This window comes from Mesoplodon densirostris, chromosome 9 (assembly GCF_025265405.1).
Source record: "Mesoplodon densirostris isolate mMesDen1 chromosome 9, mMesDen1 primary haplotype, whole genome shotgun sequence".
NCBI lineage: Eukaryota > Metazoa > Chordata > Mammalia > Artiodactyla > Ziphiidae > Mesoplodon > Mesoplodon densirostris.
The window spans coordinates 91,060,050-91,080,490 of record NC_082669.1 but is presented as its reverse complement, the minus strand read 5'-3'; the positions used below and the strand labels follow the sequence as shown (position 1 = coordinate 91,080,490).

Sequence of the window (20,441 nt, the reverse complement as noted above, 5' to 3'; positions counted from 1 at the left end):
TGCTTGCAACAGTGGTATTATCCTGATTTCTGTTCCCCAAGTTCTGTCCTCTGTAGTAGAGAGAAGCTGGGAAACGGTCTGGCTTAAGTCTTGTTTTTCCCCTTCTTTGACTTGGTAGCGCCTGGCCAGCGGAAGCCGCGCAGGTGCAGGCAGCCGGCGACGTTGTGGACGATGTAGTAGAGGTTCAGCATCGCGGCGCGGCTGAAGATGTCCACTTCCGGTTTCTTCTGCTTTTTCCCACGGGACTTGCCTCGGCCCTTTCTTTTCCCTTTACCTGGCTTTCAAAGACAGGTATATATACGGGGCAAAGATTAGTTTTTATAACATTGACATTATATAAATTTCTACGTTTCCTACCGAACTTAAGAAAAAAAATTCCTAAAAGGAAAAAACTGTGACAACAAAAAAAAACTTGCATGGAGTGGGAAAAGAAGTCATATGCAGTCTGATTCAACAAATGCCTATTAAGATCCCCAGTTTAAAAGAGACCCAACCTGATTCAAGCGCCCAGAGACTGGGAGAGCAAGGCGGAGAAACTGAGGTACGACTCAACACCTAGACATTGTGGGCTGTGTCATTCAACGAGAGGGTGAACTATAATGAGGTGACCCAGGGCGAGGAGAGAAGGCGAAAGGACAGAGGGCTCCGAGGGGAATGAGTGTACGGGGAAGGGAAGGCTGGTGCCAAGGGTAATTCTCATGGTTCACGGCTCCCCATCTCTCACACACCTCCCCAGAGGAGACACTCTTTTAGCAAAGAAGCAGCGTTCTCCTGTTTCCTTTCTTTCAAAAACAAAACAAAACAAAACAAAAACTAACCACCCCCCGCCAAGAAAACTAAAAAAAAAAAAAAAAAAAAAAGACCCAACCTAATGCAACTAATGTGTGGACTCTGCATTTTTTTTTTTTTTTGCGGTACGCAGGCCTCTCACTGTTGTGGCTTTTCCCGTTGCGGAGCACAGGCTTCCGGACGTGCAGGCTCGGCGGCCATGGCTCACGGGCCCAGCCTTTCCGCAGCATGTGGGATCTTCCCGGACCGGGGCACGAACCCGTGTCCCCTGCATCGGCAGGCGGACTCTGAACCACTGCGCCACCAGGGAAGCCCGGACTCTGCATTTTGATTAGAACAAACAAGCCATGAAAAGACATTTTTTTTGGCAACTGAGGACATTTGACAATATCGAGTAATTGTTAATTCTATTAGGTCTGACAATGGCATTGGGTCATGGAAGAAAATGCTCCCACATTTCAGAGATGCACACTAAAATCTGTAGGAATGAAATGAAAGAAGGCCTGAGATTTGCTTTAAAATACTGCACCTTCCTCCTCCCCCTCCCCCCCCAAATAAAGTATCGATGAAGCAAATGTGGCAAAATGCTTATAATTTCTGAATCTGAGATACGGCTATATAGGGATTCATTTTAGTATTCTATTTTTGTGCATGTTTGGAAATTTTCCTAATAAAAATTAAATTAAAACAGATAATTAGGATCAAATACATATTTTGGCATTTGTTATGCGATAGTCTCTACCTCATTAAACAGTCATGAGGATTAAGTGAGGCACGAACATAAGGCACTTAGCCAGTGTCTGACACGAAGAAAGCACTCAGTGAAGGATGTTGCCATCACCTTTATCACTGCTAATCCTCAGAGCTGTGTTTCAAGGGAGGGAGGTATCATTTCCGCCTTAAAAATGGAAATGCAGAGGCTCTGCAAGGTCCCAGTGCAAACCAGCATCCACCAGGCTCAGAGGCTGTGCTCTGGCTACAAGCACACTGCCAGGTTAATGCCCTCCCGGCAAAGGAATGGCTACCATCCTAACCTGAGAATAAACTATCTCCAAAGTTTTGCTAGAGCTGCACAAAGCTGAATGGAATTCTCTATGTCCTATGACCCAACCATACAGAAAATAAATGATGGGAATGCATTATTGAAAAAGTGTCTCTTCTAGGCAAGGGAAAGGAGGAGTGTATAAGTTATCAAGAATGACTGCAAGGGGGCTTCCCTGGTGGCGCAGTGGTTGAGAGTCCGCCTGCTGATGCAGGGGACACGGGTTCGTGCCCTGGTCCAGGAAGATCCCACATGCCGCGGAAAGGCTGGGCCTGTGAGCCATGGCTGCTGAGCCTGAGCGTCCGGAGCCTGTGCTCCGCAACGGGAGAGGCCACAACAGTGAGAGGGCTGTGTATTAAAAAAAAAAAAAAAGAATGACTGCAAGGGCTAAATGTTTGTGTAAAATAGATGTCCTGTTCATAGCATCTCACTTTAAAAATGTCCCAAGTTAAAAAAAGAGAAACATAGTCAATGTGTTAAAAACACTAAAATACACTTTGTGAAATGAAATGGAGGACATTCCTAGATTCAAAACCTAGAAATGAAGATGAGATATATCTTGCAACACAGTGGCCCAGCTTCTGTGAGGAAATCCAAATGAAGAGAAACAATATGGAGTCCCATATGATAACTGCATCTCCTGATAAAGCATCATCTTGGGGTGTGGGATGTGCACTGCCATAAGCTCTTAAAGATTTTGAGTCTTGGCTTCCTTTCTGATTTTATACTTTTTTGCATGTCAAACATGCTTGACTTATGTGGAATAACTGCCCCCAATAATGTGTGTGTTTTAATCTCTAAAACGGTTTGAGAACTAAGATTCACACCAAAGTCTGACATTTTTATTCAAAGTTCTCTTCTTTTTGTAGATGATTCTAAAATTCATATGGAAATGTAAAGAACTCTGAAAAAGAAGAACAAATTTGAAGGACTAATAATACCTTATTTCTAGAATTATTATAAAGCTTCAGGATGCAGACAGTATGGTATTGGTATTAAGATTAATAGAAGAGTCCAGAAATAGATCAACACATACACAAACAATTGATTCAACTGATTTTCAACAGAAGCACCAAAGCAATTCAGCAGAACAAGGATAATCTTTTCAATAAATGGTGCTGGAACAATGAATATCCGTTTGCAAAAAAATGAACTTCGATCCATATTTGCACCATATGCAAAAATTAACTCAAATGGCTCATAGACCTAAATATAAAACCCAAAACTATAAAACTTAGAGAAGAAAATATAGAAAAAAACCTTTGTGACCTTGGGTTAGGCAAAGATTTCCTGGGTATGATATCCAAATTGATGTCTGTGAAAGAACAAATTGATAAATTCAACATCAAAATTAAAACTTGTGCTCTTCAAAAGATATAGTTAGAAGAATGATAGACAAAGCCACAGACTGGGAGAAAATATCTGCAAATCATAAGTCTTGAATGTGGTGATGGCTTAATGAGTGTATGCCTATGCCAAGCTGAAACTGTACATTTTAAATATGCACAATCTATTGTACATCAATTATACCTCAATAAGTCTGTTAGGAAATTATTGTAAGGGAGTGAAAGTTTTCAGTTTCTGAGCTGGTTGGTTGGTTGAATACAACTCCATGGCTCTTGACTATTCCTGGGTGCAGAACACAAAGCTCCTGACTTAAAACTCTCTGAACTCCTTAATGAAGACCATTCCTTCTTTCTAGTTCCCAAACTTGCCAAGCTCTTTCCTGATCCCTCCTCTTCCTGCAGATCTTCACAGAGAGCATAATTTGTTTCTTACCTTTGTGTTAGCCTCTGCTCAAAAACCACCTCTTCAGAAAAACCTCCCAGACATCATGCCTCTATTCTATCTATAATTAGGGTGACCATATAATTTATTGCCCAAAACAAGACACTTCAACAAACATTAACTGGCACTGTCCCAGGCAAAGGGGGAGGAGGTACAGATGGCCTCTTTAAAATCCTCCCAGGGCCTCCCTGGTGGCGCAGTGGTTAAGAATCTGCCTGCCAATGCAGGGACACGGGTTCAAGCCCTGGTCTGGGAAGATCCCACATGCCACAGAGCAACCAAGCCCATGCGCCACAACTACTGAAGCCTGTGCGCCTACAGCCCGTGCTCCGCAACAAGAGAAGCCACCGCAATGAGAAGCCCACGTACCGCAATGAAGAGTAGCCCCCGCTCGCCGCAACTAGAGAAAGCCCGCACGCAGGAATGAAGACCCAATGCAGCCAAAAATAAATAAATAAAATAAATAAATTTAAAACAAACAAAACCCTCCCAGCAGTGTCATTTTCTATCTCCTTACCCTAAGCATTCACTATTTAATAATATTTTTTTTGTTTGTGTATTTATTGTATGTTTCCCTAACCAGAGGTTTTGTCTATGAGTTCACTGAACTTTCAGGACCTAGAAAAATGTCTGGCATATTGTAGGGATGAATAAAATATCCTGAGTGAATAAAGCAAATAAACTCAGGGAAAGCAAATGTAGATTTCTCCTTCTCTGGATTTTAAGATGCCTCCTTCATTCATTTAACAAATTTTTAACAAATACTTCCTGTGCATGAGGCCTCATGTTAGATGGAGAGCAAAGCAGATCTGGGCTCCCGCCCTCAAGAAACTTACAGTCCAGTGAGGGGGAAAATCACAAACACATTTAGTCACCAACTATGCTGTGAAGGAAGCCCAGGGTACATGGCATTATGATGACATGGGATGGGCAGGGAGTGACCTCATCTGGGACATGAAGGAAGAAGGATTCCTGAAGAATGGCCTGTGGGCTGAGGGGTAGGGAATTCCCAGGCAGAGCAAACAACCTTTCAAGTCAAAGGGACCAAAAAAAAAAAAAAAAGGTCAGCGTGACTGGCCTGTAAGCAACAACCATGGGGGCAGTGAGAGGAGTTGAGGCTGGAAAAGTAGGCAGCGTACAGCTCTGGCCTGTAGGCCTTGCAAGCTAAGGTTTGACCTTTATCCAAGGAGCAGTGAGAAGCCATCAGCTTAAATGGCTTTACTTATTAAACCATTCTGCTTCAGTTTCCTGGCCTCTGAAAGAAAATGGCAGTGTCAACCACGTGAAGTAACCAGGGAATAGCTCTCAATTTAAATCAAGAGATATTTATTTAGTGCTTTTACACACAACACACTGGAAGAAACATAGGTTTACCAAACACATTTCTATGCTACAGTCTAATGGGGGTGAGGAGTAAGACTTTCCAAGAAACAGGCAAAGCACAGTAAGTGAGGTGCAGAAGGCTACGGGTGCTTAGGAAGCAACAGGGGAGCAGGAGGTACTTCAGAGGTGGGTCCGTCTTTAAGTAGATTGATCATTCGAGGTGGGGATGGTGCAGAAGACTTCCAGAAGAATACAGGTCTATGTGGGATGTGGTTTTGGTTTTGTTTTTTAAAGCAGAGAAGATAATATGGTAGATAAAGCTCAAGAGGTTGAAGCCCCCTTACCAAGGGCTCCCAGTGCCAAGCTCAAGCAGAGCAGTGCCTAGTTCAGCAGACAGTGGAAAGTCCCTGAGGACCTGGTCACAGCCATTATGGGTTGATCAAACTGGCAGGGAAGGACAGAGGAGATGGACAGCCCCTGAACAGTGATAGGGGGCTACTGCCAGAACCAGGCAGGTGGTAGTAAGGAGGACCTGACCAACAGTGGCAGGCAGGTCACAAGAGACTGGATGAGGACTCAGGAACAGGAATGCTTTCGAGTTTGCGGCCAGGAGAATGAACGTGTCATTGGGAAGTGCAGAGATGGTAGTGGTTAAAAGAGCTGGATTTTGCACACAGTTTGAAAAGGCTCTCTGATGGAGAGATCCAGCAGGAAGTTGGAAATGAAGGTTTGGCATCAGTGAGGTTTGGTTTAAGATGTAGCTCTGTCAGCCAACGACTTGGGGTTCAGATGGAAGTAAGGATGTTGCAAGATTTCCTGGGCATAAACCCAAGAACTCCCTGCACAAAAGGTCTCCTTCCAAAGCCTTTCCTCAAACTGAGGTTGGAAGGAAGAATCACTCTCTACAGCGGGCACTCCGAGTCCCACCAAGGCTCATTTTCTAATTCCGTAATCCACCGAGAGGAATCCCACCTGGGACCCTAGCGGGGGCAGCAGAAGCTAGATGCCTGGCCAGTCGCCGTTGGCACATACTGGAGCCCTGGGCATTTTCTGGGTGTGAAAATTGCTCAACAGAACCAAGGGACTGCAACCAACCAACTCACACAAACACACAAAGGGCTCAGCCTGATTCTGAGGTTGCCGTCCCCTTGGGCGGGCGCAGACCACCTAGCAAACCCCTCTCCCACCTCATCTTGACCCAAAGCGTTCAGATCACTGGACTGGACACCACCACCAACGCGAGGAGATAAAGGCACCAATCTCGTGGCGCGGGCAAATCTTAGTAAAGCGTGCCTCTACGAGGCAAACAGTATTAAACTAATTTAACAAGAGCCTGGGAACCTCTTACACTTATATAAGACGTGTATTACCATGGTAATGCTTTCTCAGTTGAGCAGGTGAGTGTGGCATGGGTTCCTAATCCTGAAAGAGACCCCAGTTCTCCGCGTCGCTTGGGGGCGGCGCCACCACGCCCATTCCTGCGGCTCACGGGACTGCCACCTCCGCTCTCGCCCACGAACCGCCGCAAGCCTGGGACTTCGCCACGCTTCTCAGGAGCCCGCTCCCGCGGCGCGGCGCGAGGAGGCCGAGGTGCTCAGGGGAGCCCGGCGGGGTGAGGGGGCAGTCAGCCACTGGGCCGCCGCCACTACACGCTGGGGCACCCACCGCAACCAGGTTGCGGGCTGCGCATCTCGGACGACCGCGCCTCGAGGGCTGAGGCGCCGGGCTCGCGGTTGCCGGAGGGTGGTGAGCAACACACCACGCCGCGGGGGGCGGGGCCGCTCAGTGTTTACCTGTTGCCAGGACACCGGGGCCTGGCGCCCAGCCTTTGGACGGAGCCCGGCCCGCCCAGTCCGCCCAGTCCGCCCAGCCCGCCCGCAACCGCCTTCGTGAGAGCAGCCTCCGTCCCCTGCTGGCCTCGCTGCCCTGGCTGGGCCATTTCACCTCGCGCGACTGCGGCTAAGGTTGCAGACGCCCGGAACCCGGGCTCCGCGCCGGGGAGGCTGGCTTTGGGCGACCGAGGAGGGCGCAGGCGAGCTACTGACCAAAGCCGGCCGGGCGGGCGATGCTCCGCGTGTACCGTACTGACCTTGGAGTGGGCGGACTCGGCTGTGCGTGAGAGCTAGGTCACTCACTGGCTGACGTTGGAGAAGTTATCGAAGACTCCATGACCTTTTTTGCAAAATGAGATAAAGCCTTTGAGGATTGAAATGAAAATAACATGGGGAAATGTTTGTAAAAGAGCCTGTAATAAGACAAACATTACAAAATGTTTTTTAAAAGCGCCTGAAAAAAGTTCTCATACCCGTCGTGGGATTACGCAAGGATACAGTGGATTCAGTTATGCTTCCAACCTTGAAGTCATCCTGACATCCTCCTCCCCGCAGTTGAATATACAGTTTAGAAGCTGGACCCTCATTCATTTTAATGACTCATTTCTTTTTATTCAAGTTATTAGGCATCTGTCGTGTGCCTGACACTCAGTTTTGGGCCCTGGGAATTCAGCCCTGAACGCAGAAAAGTTCTTTTTTGGGGGGGGGTGTCAAATGGGGGACGTGGCAGACATTAAAAATGATGGGGGCTTCCCTGGTGGCGCAGTGGTTGAGAGTCCGCCTGCCGATGCAGGGGACACGGGTTCGTGCCCCGGTCCGAGAAGATCCCACATGCCGCGGAGCGGCTGGGCCCGTGAGCCATGGCTGCTGAGCCTGCACGTCCGGAGCCTGTGCTCTGCAACGGGAGAGGCCACAACAGTGAGAGGCCCGCGTACCGCAAAAAAAAAAAAAAAAAAAAAAAGATGGGTGCAACAGGATGTATTACATTGGGTGTATTAAACTGATACGATGATAGCTGACTACTCTTTTAGACTGGTGAATGGGGAAGGTCTCTCTGAGGTTTAACTGAGATTTGGGTGATAAGGAGGAGTCAGCTATGCCAAGGTCAGGGGACAGGACATTGCAGGCCCAAGGCAGGAGGATGAGACTGGACCCAGAAGCAGGGGTGGGGTCCTGAAAGGCTCTGCAACCAAGGGTAAGGTGTTTTTTTGTTTTCCTTCTTTTGATTGATGACCTCACTTCCAAAGGGGAGTATTTGTGTACCAGGTTCTCATGCATTTGCTTTCTCTAATCATCAACAAAGCAAACCCAAGTTCCAATGGCTTTTAATTTGTCTGGTAGTTTTTTTGAGTACATAGGCCCTTGACATGGCAAATTCTCCTGCCTTCTGCCTGTGCTTTCTCCTCTGCTGGCGCCTTACTCCCTGGGTAGGGGTGGCTCACACTGCCTGTGTACACTTCTTTGGGTCATCACAACTCTCTCAGGTTAACCCCTATCGGGCTCACTCCCAAAGCTGTTCTAGTCCTGCTTTTCCTGAGTTCCAGATTGGAGGTCTGAAAAAAAAGATAGAAAGCACAAGAAAGCACGATTTGTCAGTGGACAGGTGAAACATAAAATGAATGGTCTAGTGACAATTGGTACAGCTTCAATGGCAGCACCATCTTCCATTGACCAAATGGGTCGTCAGCCTTTGCACTGGAGAAAGCCCTAGCATTGACCTGAAGGGAGGTGAGGAGGGCTGCTGGGGGGTGGGGCTGAAAGGCAGACTTCCTTATAACAAAGAACGCAGGTTACTGTTAGAATCAAAGGAAAATGTCATTGACAACATAAGCATTTTTCTTAAACACCAGTCCACTTAAGAATCTCTTAATGTTTAGCACTTAAGATCCGTTTATTCTACAAGAACCGAACAAATCTTCCTGTATAAATTGGAAGATGATGTTAAATTTAGATAACTATTCAAACTCACATTGGAAAAGTACTAGTTAATTTTGTTTATGAGTACACATCCTATGTCTTCTTTATAAATAGTAACATTAACTGTGCTGTTCTTTAAAAAAAAATTACCAGAATTAAAGTGCACATTCTTAGAATATTCAAACTTAGAATATTCTATCACTATCTTTCTTAGAAGTTACATTTAAAAATTCCTATTTCTGGGGCTTCCCTGGTGGTGCAGTGGTTGGGAGTCTGCCTGCCAATGCGGGGGACGTGGGTTCGAGCCCTGGTCTGGGAGGATCCCACGTGCTGCAGAGCGGCTGGGCCCGTGGGCCACAACTGCTGAGCCTGCGCGTCTGGAGCCTGTGCTCCGCAGCGGGAGGGGCTGCGATAGTGAGAGGCCGGCGCACCCAGTGAGGAGTGGCCCCTGCTCTCCACAGCTGGAGAGGGCCCTCGCACAGAGGCGAGGACCCAGCACAGCCAAAAATAAATAAATTAATTAATTAATTTTTAAAAAATCCTATTTCTTCCTCTCTACTCTGGTGGTCTCTCTTCCTCCCTTCCCTTCCTCCTTCCCTTCCTTCTCTTTTTCTTTTTATCTCATTAAGTTCAACAGTATAGCACTGTTCACTTCACCCAGTATAGTCCTAATTTTGAACAGGAGGTTACAGAAAAAATAAAATGTTCTTTGTAGATAATCTCTGGTCAGTTACTAGGGTCCCAGCAGTGAGAACCTTGGGGTACAGTAAGACCAGGCAGGGCAGACTCAGGAAACTATCTAGAGCAGGGGTTGGCAAACTCAGTAAATATTTTAGACTTTTCAGTTCTCATGTCCTCTTTTTTCCAACTACTCAACTCTGCTGATGTAGAATGAAAGCATTTATAGACAACATATAAACAAATGAGTGTGGCTGTGTTGCAATAAAACTATTATGGAAACTAAAATTTGAATTTCATAGAATTTTCATGTGTCATAAAGTATTTTTTGTCTACGGATTTTTCCCCTCAACCATTTAAGAATGTAATAAAAAAACATTCTTAGCTCACAGGCTGTATAAAAATGTTGGTGGGCCAGTTTTGGCCCATGGGCTATAGTTTGCTGATCCCTGAGCTAGAGAATTTAAATGCTATTTATTATTCTTGCTGGGGGATTCTTTAATAGGGAGGGGAATGAGGTGGAAATAACCAGCAATTTTTGAACACTCATGTTTAACAAGCATTATTCTAAGCACTATTATATTGACACATTTAATCCTTACAACTCTAGAAAGTAGGTAGTGTTATTATCCCCATTTATGGATGGGGAATCTGAGACACAGAGAGATGAAATAACTAGTCAGTTATCACACAGCTAATGGAGGCAGAGCCTGGGTATAATAACTCGCCAAGTTGGGTCCAGCACTGTCAATCTGAGCCCTTATGCTGCAAGGCCTTTCTGGGTAAAACATCTCACATCTTCCAGCAAAGACATATTTTCACAGGCATCCACATGGAGAATCTTTGTCCTGACAGCTCCATTAAGCATTTGAACAAAAAGTTACAGCATGTTCAAAGTAATGTTTCCATTTGGAGGCAAGGGGACAGATGGCGCTATCTTATTTAGTAAGAAAGTCACAGTCACCAAAGGTGTTTGAGCAGAGGTGGGATGACTTTTGTACTCTTGCAGTTCCTTTGAAAGACTTTATTTTCTTTTCTATAAAAGTAAAAATTTTAAATTCTTCCTTTTTGAAATTTAAATCTGGCTAATTACTGAAGGAGCAAATAGGCTGAACATCTCCCCATAGCCCACTCAGGCCCAATCTCATTCCATTTACAGGATCTGGGGGTGTCTGAATGACCAGAAAAACTGCTTGTAGGAAATTACATTTCAGATTGCTTTGGCCTATTGCTATGAGAACTGAGTGAATCTCCCTTCACCTCATCCGCCACCACAACATACACACATGCAGATGCACACACACCCTATTCTTCCCATCTATACCCTTTCATATAACATTTCTTCCTAGCTAGAAAATGTCTGAAAGCAGTGTTAGGGAAGAATTATCTGATTTAATTATTTGATATATTAAATTTATAGTCATATAAGAGAATATTGATATAGAAAAATAGATCTCCAGGATAAACGATAAGAGCAAGAATAGAACAGTACATTGTGCTCCTCATTGTAAAATAAAAATGTTGATGGGGCCTCCCTGGTGGCGCAAGTGGTTGAGAGTCCGCCTGCCGATGCAGGGGATACGGGTTTGTGCCCCGGTCTGGGAGGATCCCATATGCCGCGGAGCGGCTGGGCCCGTGAGCCATGGCCGCTGAGCCTGCGCGTCCGGAGCCTGTGCTCCGCGACGGGGGAGGCCACAACAGTGAGAGGCCCGCATACCGCAAAAAAAAAAAAAAAAAAAAAAATGTTGATGAGGAGGAGATGGGTATTATCATGGGGATTTTCTGAAAGAATAAAAAATAGAAAAAAATATTGGCAGTGATTACTTCTGGGGAATGAGACAAGAGATCTGGGTTGGGAGATTACATTTTTCTTTGTGTACTTTGAAAATCATCTGAATTTTTTGCATGTATCTTCTTAACAAAAATGCCAATACATAAATGTATTCTTCAGTTTTACACATGTTCCCTCATGTCATATCCTCTACCCAAGCCTAAAACTCTTTCTTTACTTGAATCTCCTTTGACTACATCAATAGCTGCAAGTATTTTCTAGATAAAAATAACTTCCCTGGGTCTTGCCTTAAACCTCTAATACTGATAAGAGTAAATGAATCAATATTGCTATTTGTTAGTATCTGATGAGTTTTAGTGGGTTGAATGGTGGCCCTCCAAAAGGTATGTCCATGTCCTCAACCCTGAAACCTGTGAATATGGCAAAAGATAAAGATATTTAGATTGCTTCCCTGGTGGCGCAGTGGTTGGGAATCCTCTTGCCAATGCAGGGGACACGGGATCGAGCCCTGGTCCAGGAAGATCCCACATGCCGTGGAGCAACTGAGCTCACGTGCCACAGCCGCTGAGCCTGCACTCTGGAGCCCACAAGCCACAACTACTGAGCCCACGCACCACAACTACTGAAGCCCACGGTGCTAGAGCCCGTGCTCCGCAACGGGAGAGGCCACAGCAGTGAGAAGCCCTTGCACCGCAACGAAGAGTAGCCCCCGCTCACCGCAACTAGAGAAAGCCCGCACGCAGCAACGAAGACCCTATGCAGCCAAAAAAAAAAAAAAAAAAAAAATAATTAGAAAAAAAAGTTAAGGATACTTAGGTGGTTACAGAGTTCATCAATTATAGCATCCAATGAGATGAAAGTTGTGAGTTTGATTGTTGTATGAACAAGTGTCATTTTTGTTCCAAAAGCGCAGGTGAACTTTTTTGGGGGGGGGGCGGTGCTGCACAGCTTGTGGTGTCTTAGTTGCCCAACCAGGGATTGAACCCAGGGTCCGGCATTGAAAGCACCGAGTCCTAACCACTGGACCGCCAGGGAATTTCCCCACAGGTGCATTCTTAATCTCAGCTAGTTTTATTGTAAATATAGGTCATCTCAAGAAGGACTAGAGGAATGAATTCTAACTTACCACTACTTGGGGGAAAAACAGAAACCATCAAAACACTTGTCTTTAATAAACAATGATTAATAATTGTTAGGTGGAAGAGCTGGGGATCTATGGGCAAGGAAGGTCAAGAAAGCCACACTGCAAGTATCAGCATAAAGTACTGAAATGAGTGTTTTCAAATATTCACTGGAAACCTGTTGATATTCTCAAGAAGAATCTCTAGGGAGTTCCCTGGTGGCATAATGGTTAGGGTTCCGGGCTTTCACTGCCCTAGCCTGGTTCAGTCCCTCATGGGGGAACTGAGATCCTGCAAGCTGTGCAGTGCGACCAAAAAAAAAAAAGGAATCTCTCAGATAGTCCCACCACCAATCTCAAGAGCTCCCTGGGAAGCTGCTCTGACTCACTGTCTACCCATATGTCTGGTTGCAACTTGCCTCCCTATAGGTAGTATGCTTCTCTGGACCAATGTTAGGCTCACCTATGTGAACTGCTTTTTGCCAGTGGACTATGAGCAATTTAATTTGTGCCACATCCAAGCAGGAGCTTTATTTATTTATTTATTCTTCTGTGAGTAGAGTTTGTTCAGTTGGAATTTCTTCTTTTTTAAAAAAAATATTTATTTATTGGCTGCGTCAGGTCTTAGTTGCGGTGCACGGGCTCCAGAGTGTGTGGGCTCTGTAGTTGCAGCACGCCGGCTTAGTTGCCCTGCAGATTGTGGGATCTTAGTTCCCCAACCAGGGATAGAACCCAAGTCCCCTGCATTACAAGATGGATTCTTAACCACTGGACCACCAGGGAAGTCCCCAAGCAGGAGCTTTAAATGTGTTTTCGTGGTATGGTTTGGTCTTTTGCTCCTGCCCTTCACTATGAGAACAGTATGTCCCAGGTAAGGGCTAGTCCATCAGCCTAGTGCCAGAATGAGATAACATACAGAGCAGAGCTAATCTAGCAATTCAATTGAGTTGAGTAGAGCTGCAGCTGCTTGCCAGAACCAAGAGCAAGAGAAAAACGTTTGTCATAAGTCACTGAGATTTTGCAGCTGTTTATATCAGTCTAGCCCCAGGGAATACTAATACAAGATTTTATATATTCGTCTCTTTAATTATACCCTTCCTTTCTAGATCTAATGTCTTTAAGATTCTCTTGTGTTGAAGAAGTTAAAGACCAAATTTCTAACTCCAGTACAATTCTTTTTATTAAAGTGCTTCAGTAGAGAAACAGTGTTATCAACAATCAACACAAACTTTACTGAAATATTCACAAATAAAAATCTTCTACTTTATAAATCACTCAAATAATGTTCTTCTGTGTTGTAACAGTAATCACCATTGGAGGTTGGTTACTCTGATTTATTCCTAACCACACACATGTATTCTCAAATTGGGAGATTCAAATCAGTTACTGTAACATATGGGGCTGGCTATCAGTACCTGAACGCTAGTCCCAGAAAGTCAGTAGAAAAATGATGTAATTTGAAACTAATCATTTATCCTTGGTGCCTCAGTTTTTCCATCTGCACTGAGAATTAATTTTCCCTTAGAGAAGATTTATTAAAAAATATGAAATGTTAAAGCTTAGCATACATCTATGCCTTGGAAAGGATTCACGTGCATATTTTTAAGAGGATAACTTATCTGTTCTTGATAAAATTAAATACTATATACTATTTATTCAAAATAAATAGACTGATAATTGTTCTTTCCTTGAAAGTTGTCTTTTCACTTAAATCACATTAAAATCATAGGTTAATAGGGTTCAATAGTGTTCAATAATGATATACTCAGTAAATTACTTTAATTGCAGTGAGGACCGCTGTCCTACTCAGACAAAATTTACAGACTATTTTAAGTTTCATCCATTACATACTTACATTCTTCATGACCTCACCATAAAAATAGAAATCCTGCTACCCGTAAAGCACAAAGAGGTGAAATTCAAGCTATAATCAGAATTTTGGTATAGTTCCTTTGGAAATCATAAGCAATCTATCATGACTTCAAAAGAGACTGTGGTTGACAAAGGATGGAGTAAATAAGCTGATTTTGACTAGACCTCCTGGCCCAATTAAAGTGGCCTGGTGCTATCATAAAAAAGATTCAGTAGTGTCCATGTTGCAGGGTGGGGGCATTTAAAGTAAAAAAGCTTGAAAGTATAGATGCCATAATTTTGAGGACGGAAGAGAAATAAGATGATCCTGATTGAATCAGAAACTTTTCTAAAAACCATGTTTCGGTTGGGAAGACTGTGATTCTGCTGTAAAAGGGAGAAGTTTAAAGAGGTTGGTACATCAACCCTTATATTTTCAAAGAAATGTGTAATACTTCTAGGTAGAAACAGTATTGCTAAATACCCACATGACACTTTGAAACTGCTAGCAGTAAAAAGGGAAAAAAAATCATTAATCAACATAGGAGACAAAGAAAAATGGTAACCTGTGATGCTCTCGCTGTTCTATTCAATTAAAAAATAAATCGATCACGAGCACAAATGGACATGCCATCTCAATAAATAAAACCTCTTGTAGATAACTTGTCATTTAAAAATGAATTGGATGAAAAGAAAAATTTTCTGCAATGTACTATAGTCATTTTAAGACTGAAATAGTTTCAGAAAAACATGAAACATCCTTAGAGGAGGCCTGACTGTTTTGTACTGGTTGTGGCAGAGCAGTCCATGCCCTATACAGAGTACACAAGGAAATACTTTTCACACCGAACGTAGATCTCTTAATAAAGAAAAAACACTACACAATATACCCTTCTATAACATGCAGTGTTTAGGTAATAGGAAATCATCATCCTTCACAAAGAAGATGCAGTTGCTCTAAAAATCATCTCAGAGCTAATGATTTTAGAAAGAGGTGAGTGTCAGAATTTTAAACTTAAAATACAGACTTAATTTCAAAGTTGGGTTTGCCAAACCTCTGGTAATCCAGGGTGAGCAAGAAGGAAATGTTCTCCCTATTTTATGACCTGCACTTCCCATTACCTATGATGAATGCCATGAGTCAAATGCCATAGTAAACTTATTCTCACTTTTGGGGCCAGCAAAGGCTAGCCTAGTTCTAGGCAAGACTAAAGTAGGGAGCAGTCCCACAGAAGAGCCTGTCCAGGACTGATCCAGCAGATTTCAAGGGCAACTGGGCACCCAAATGACCCCAGGGCAATTAGATCAATTTTTTATCACTCAGGCTCCCAGCCTTATATTATCTCCAGGCCTAACTGCCCCCATAATAGTCCTGAACTACACTGGATGTCCTAAGGCTGGGTCACCGCTACCCTGGACAAGCACTCCTAGAGCTGGAAACAAAGGCTGAGTGGGCAGGGTAGGCAGAGCACCGTTTATTGGAGCCAACCCCCATCTATCAGATGCTTGTTGACAAGAGCTCAGTCAGTGATTCTGGAGCAGCTCCTCCCAACAGATGGGCTGTGAAAAAACCTCTCTCTCCAGCCAGAGCTCATATGAGTAGTGGAAATCCTCAGGCAGATCCAACCTCTGCCCCAGCACACTCTGCAAGCAGTTATCCACAGGTGAAAACTCAGAGTCCTGGGGTCTGTCATACCGGCGGCTGTTAAAAGCCTCAATGTTGGCCCTCAAGGTGCATTCTTCTGCTTGGAAGTCCCATGGCCTGGCATCGATGTCTGTGTTGGGAAGATTAGAAAGAAAAAGATGTATACACCTCAGGACACCGCTCCTCTTAGCACAGAGCATGGTCTATGGGATACCAACAATGCAGCTGCTCAGAAATTCCTTTTTTGTAAAAAGCAATGTACAAAGTAAGTATATAACACGCTGCCAGTCAGGTTTAAAAAATATACACATGCCCACATACATATGCTTATATATGCAGAAACTATCTTTGGAAGAGTCTAGAAACTGGTTAACCGTGATTACCACTGAGAAGGAAATGAGGGCCCTGAGGGAGGTAGACTTCCTTTTATTGTATTTCCTTTCCATTACTTCACTTTCTTACTAGTTATATGTATTATATTTTCCAAAACAGCAACTCAGTTCCCTTTATTGAACTTTCCTTAGGAATAGGAGTTTCCCACTTGAATGAAATCACAGTTTTCAAGGAATGGTAAGAGGCAGGAAGGGGCACAACAAGGAGAACCAGATGAACCAGTTACTGAAGACTTTCCTGATTCCATGGAACCTTCTCCAGCACACGAAAAATCTATATGCAGCTTATGTTAAGATTATGAGGTGGGGCTTCCCTGGTGGTGCAGTGGTTAAGAATCTGCCTGCCAGTTCAGGGGACCCGGGTTCGAGCCCTGGCCCGGGAAGATCCCACATGCAGAGCAACTAAGCTCGTGCACCACAACTACTGAGCCCGCATGCCACAACTACTGAGCCCACGCGTCTAGAGCCCATGCTCCGCAACAAGAGAAGCCACCGCAATGAGAAGCCCACACACCGCAACGAAGAGGAGCCCCCGCTAACCGCAACTAGAGCAAGCCCGTGCACAGCAACAAAGACCCAACGCAGCCAAAAAAAAAAAAAAAAAAAAGAAGCAAGCAGACAAATCCAGAAGGTGGATATTCTGCAGAACAACTGGCCTAGTTCTTCAATTATGTCAGTGTTATGGGGCGGGGGGAAAGAACCCTGCTAGATTCAAAACAAATAAAAGGATATAACAATCAGATGAAGTTTGCGGTCCTGGGTTGGATTATGACTTGGAAAGGAATAGCTTTAAAGAATATTTTGGGGCAACTGGGAAATTCTGAACATGGACTTGATTTTTAGATAAAATGAAAATGTACTGATATAGAAAGGTAGAAATAATGTTAACTAAAAAGGGAAGATTATACACAATACTGTAAAGCAACTATACTCCAATTAAAATTAATTAAAAAATGAGAAGATTATAAAATAGCATACACAATTTGCTTTCATTTAAATAAAATGTAGGGCTTCCCTGGTGGCGCAGTGGTTAAGAATCTGCCTGCCAATGCAGGGGACACAGGTTCGAGCTCTGGTCTGGGAAGATCCAACATGCCGCGGAGCAACTAAGCCCGTGTGCCACAAATATTGAGCCTGTGCTCTAGAGCCTGTGAGCCACAACTACTGAGCCCACGTGCCACAACTACTGAAGCCCACACGCCTATAGCCCATGCTCCACAACAAGAGAAGCCAGCACAATGAGAAGCCCACACACCACAACAAAAAGTAGCCCCCCCTCACCACAACTAGAGAAAGCCCATGCACAGCATGAAGATCCAATGCAACCAAAAATAATAATAAATAAATAAATAAATAAATAAATAAAATGTATGTGTATATGTAGAGGAAAAAATCTGTATGAACATACAATAAGGTTTTGGTGGCAATCTTTGGACGGTTCAAATATGGCATAAATATGGTAATATTGTAAAATGTTTGCTTCCTTGTATTTTCTAACTGCTTTGTAATAATAAAAGGTTATTTTATTTTTAAAAATCTCTCAGAGAGACTGTCATACAGAGTGAAATAAGTCAGAAAGAGAAAAACAAATACCGTATGCTAACACATACATATGGAATCTAAAAAAAGAAAAAAAAAATGGTTCTGAAGAACCTAGGGGCAGGACAGGAATAAATACACAGACGTAGAGAATGGACCTGAGGACATGGGGAGGGGGAAGGGTAAGCTGGGACGAAGTGAGAGAGTGGCATGGACATATATACACTACCAAATGTAAAACAGTTAGTGGTAAGCAACCGCATAGCACAGGGAGATCAGTTCTGTGCTTTGTGTCCACCTAGAGGGGTGGGATAGGGAGGGTGGGAGGGAGACGCAAGAGGGAGGGGATATGGGGATGTATACATATAGCTGATTCACTTTGTTATACAGCAGAAACGAACACACCATTGTACAGCAATTATACTCCAATAAAGATGTTAAAAAAAAAAACTCTCAGAGAAACCTGTCACTTAAAGGAATGTTTTGAAAAGGGGTAATTATCCCTCAATTGACTTGTTTTATAAAATGGATTTTCATACTTTACATGGAACAGGGTACGTGCTAGAATTTGAGGCAGTGCCTTAACGTTTGTTATAACAGCACCTGACTATAATCATATATTTTCTCATCTAAAATATGTAACAATTCATACCAAAAGAGTAGAGATGCTTGTTTAGTTTTGTTTCAATCCTGGGCAACTCCCAGAGGTCAAAAGCTCTGAGAATACTCACCATTCCCATAAGCCCAGTCATCATTCATGCGGTGGCGTACTTTCTGATAAATGGCTGACATGGTTTTCATGTTGCTTTTCCTCCACTGGCGCCCCAGGTACTTGGTCTGTATTTTTAGCAGCTTCAGCACATAAAGTTGCAGCATGGCCTGTTTGACCTTGAGGGCCCGCTTTAAGATTGGAGCAGATTTAAACACTACCAGCATCTGCCCATTTAAACAGGGATAGGAATGAAGAAAGATAAGGATCTAAAGTTTCTTGGAATTTCCAACTCACAGAAAAATTAAGCCAAACCTGGCTAACCTCAGACTACCCTGGGGAGCTTTGGAAAATCTATGGTCCAAGCTCCACTTAGACTTAGTCTTTAAGAACAGAGGAAGCACTCCATTTATATTTCACAATTCAAAATTTCTAATATTCAAAGTGCAAAAAAATTTTGTCAGCCACACATCCCCTTTCCACTGTTACCAGTTTCCTGTGTATCTTCTGGAGATAATTCTATGTATGTGTATGTTACTTTTATTAACAAAAATGATAGCAACTACATACCCTTTCACCTTGTTCCATACCTTGATTTTTTAAAAAATTTTATTTATTTATTTTTATTTTAAAATATTTTTTATACAGCAGGTCCTTGATTTTTATTTAATATATCTTGAAAATTATTCCACAGCAGTACAGAACCGTCGCATTCTTTTTAATGATTGTATTAATATTCTATTATAAAGATGTACATGAATAATTTAACCAGTTGGTATTAATGAGCATTTACGTTTTTTCCAATCTTTCATGATGAAAAATACTGCTGCAGTGAATAATCTTAGACTTGTATCATCTGAGATGCGTGACTATAATCCAAAATACAATGCTAACTTCCCTACCAGAGCTGCCCTGAGGGAGGGTCCATATTCAGCTCCCTGAAAAGAAATGGACCAGTAAATAATTATCATAGAATAAGTACCCAGAATTAGGAGGTGCTAAGTCTTATGGAGCATTCAGTGTCTATCTATAAAGCTCGCAAAGCGAGAAGTCCATATTTACTAAAGATAAAAAAAAAGGTAGACACCATGATCTGAAGCTCCACTCACCATGGTTCTGGAATGCTTCCATTTGGTCAGTTTATTGAGCAGCCTCAGAAGGTTGATGCAGGAAAAGAGGTTCCTCCAGCAGAACTGGTTGTTGTCTCCAGCTTCCTGTAATAAGGCATACTCATCATTATCTCAACACCTATAAGGCATTCCTTCCCACAGAAGTATGGAAGTCACTGTTGGTCAATTTAGGTGAGGCCTTCCATATGAAATGCTACCTCCTTTCCATCCCGCTCTTCACATAGTGAGGCGTCAAGGCATGCAATACTCTTCATCTGAAAACACACAGCTGCCAATCCTGGAAGACTCTGTACCTAGAGCAAGTACTGGCTAGAAAGATGGTAAATGAACATAGAAACTTCATTTAAGCAAGCTTTCTTGTGTAGTTTTCTGCTTTAACATCAGAAAAGAGATGACAGAATTTTGCCCCCATATACTCTGCACTTAAGTAAGCTATGTTTATAATTGGTAAGAGTTATTCTGGTAGATTTCAAACTATTGGATTGGCCAAGAAGTTCGTTCGGGTTTTGTAAGCTGTTACAGAAAAACCCGAACGAACTTTTTGGCCAAACCTATATATTGTATGGATCTGATATTCATTACAATTAATTCTTTAAAAAATCAACCTCCACCCTCCTTATCAAACCATATTGCAGTAAACTGCTTAATTCTCTAGCATGGAAGGAAAAACGGCAGATAGCTAATTGGAACCAGGTGTTTCTCTTGAACGCTTCTTGATAGCTTGTGAGCACCCAACCAGAGATAACAGATGGATGTCAGATCAGAAACAGGTAACTACTCATAGAAACATCTTTCAGGGACAAAAATAAGAGTCTGGATTTTGGGGCTTGCACCTATATACCGGTGTCAGAAGCTATATAAATCAATTAACACACTTGGTGGTCAAACTAACAT

General features: G+C 43.2%; 2 protein-coding genes across 3 annotated transcripts in view; both read right to left on the bottom strand.

Moving 5' to 3' along the window:
• Nucleotides 1-83: 83 nt before the first annotated feature.
• Nucleotides 84-6,352, bottom strand: SMKR1 (small lysine rich protein 1). Its single transcript, XM_060107501.1, has 2 exons — nucleotides 6,313-6,352; nucleotides 84-274 (listed from the first exon to the last, which is right to left on the bottom strand). The coding sequence occupies exons 1-2, from the start codon at nucleotides 6,350-6,352 to the stop codon at nucleotides 84-86; spliced, it is 231 nt and encodes a 76-aa protein (XP_059963484.1).
• Nucleotides 6,353-13,965: 7,613 nt separating this feature from the next.
• The window catches only part of STRIP2 (striatin interacting protein 2), a 43,700-nt gene continuing 37,224 nt past the window's right edge, over nucleotides 13,966-20,441 (bottom strand). For both annotated transcript variants that reach the window (XM_060107810.1, XM_060107811.1), the window contains 3 exons: nucleotides 19,527-19,631; nucleotides 18,440-18,644; nucleotides 13,966-15,907 (listed from right to left, as the gene is read on the bottom strand). In XM_060107810.1, the coding sequence (XP_059963793.1) occupies nucleotides 15,657-15,907; nucleotides 18,440-18,644; nucleotides 19,527-19,631 (561 nt within the window). In that variant the 3' untranslated portion in view covers nucleotides 13,966-15,656. The remainder of the gene's footprint in view (nucleotides 15,908-18,439; nucleotides 18,645-19,526; nucleotides 19,632-20,441) is intronic.

Excerpts from the sequence above, each read along its gene's own strand:
- SMKR1 (XM_060107501.1), bottom strand. The coding sequence starts at position 6,352 with ATGCCACACTCACCTGCTCAACTGAGAAAGCATTACCATG. Across the intron at positions 275-6,312 it reads ACTGAGAAAGCATTACCATG|GTAAAGGGAAAAGAAAGGGC; the intron begins GTAATACACGTC and ends TTTGAAAGCCAG.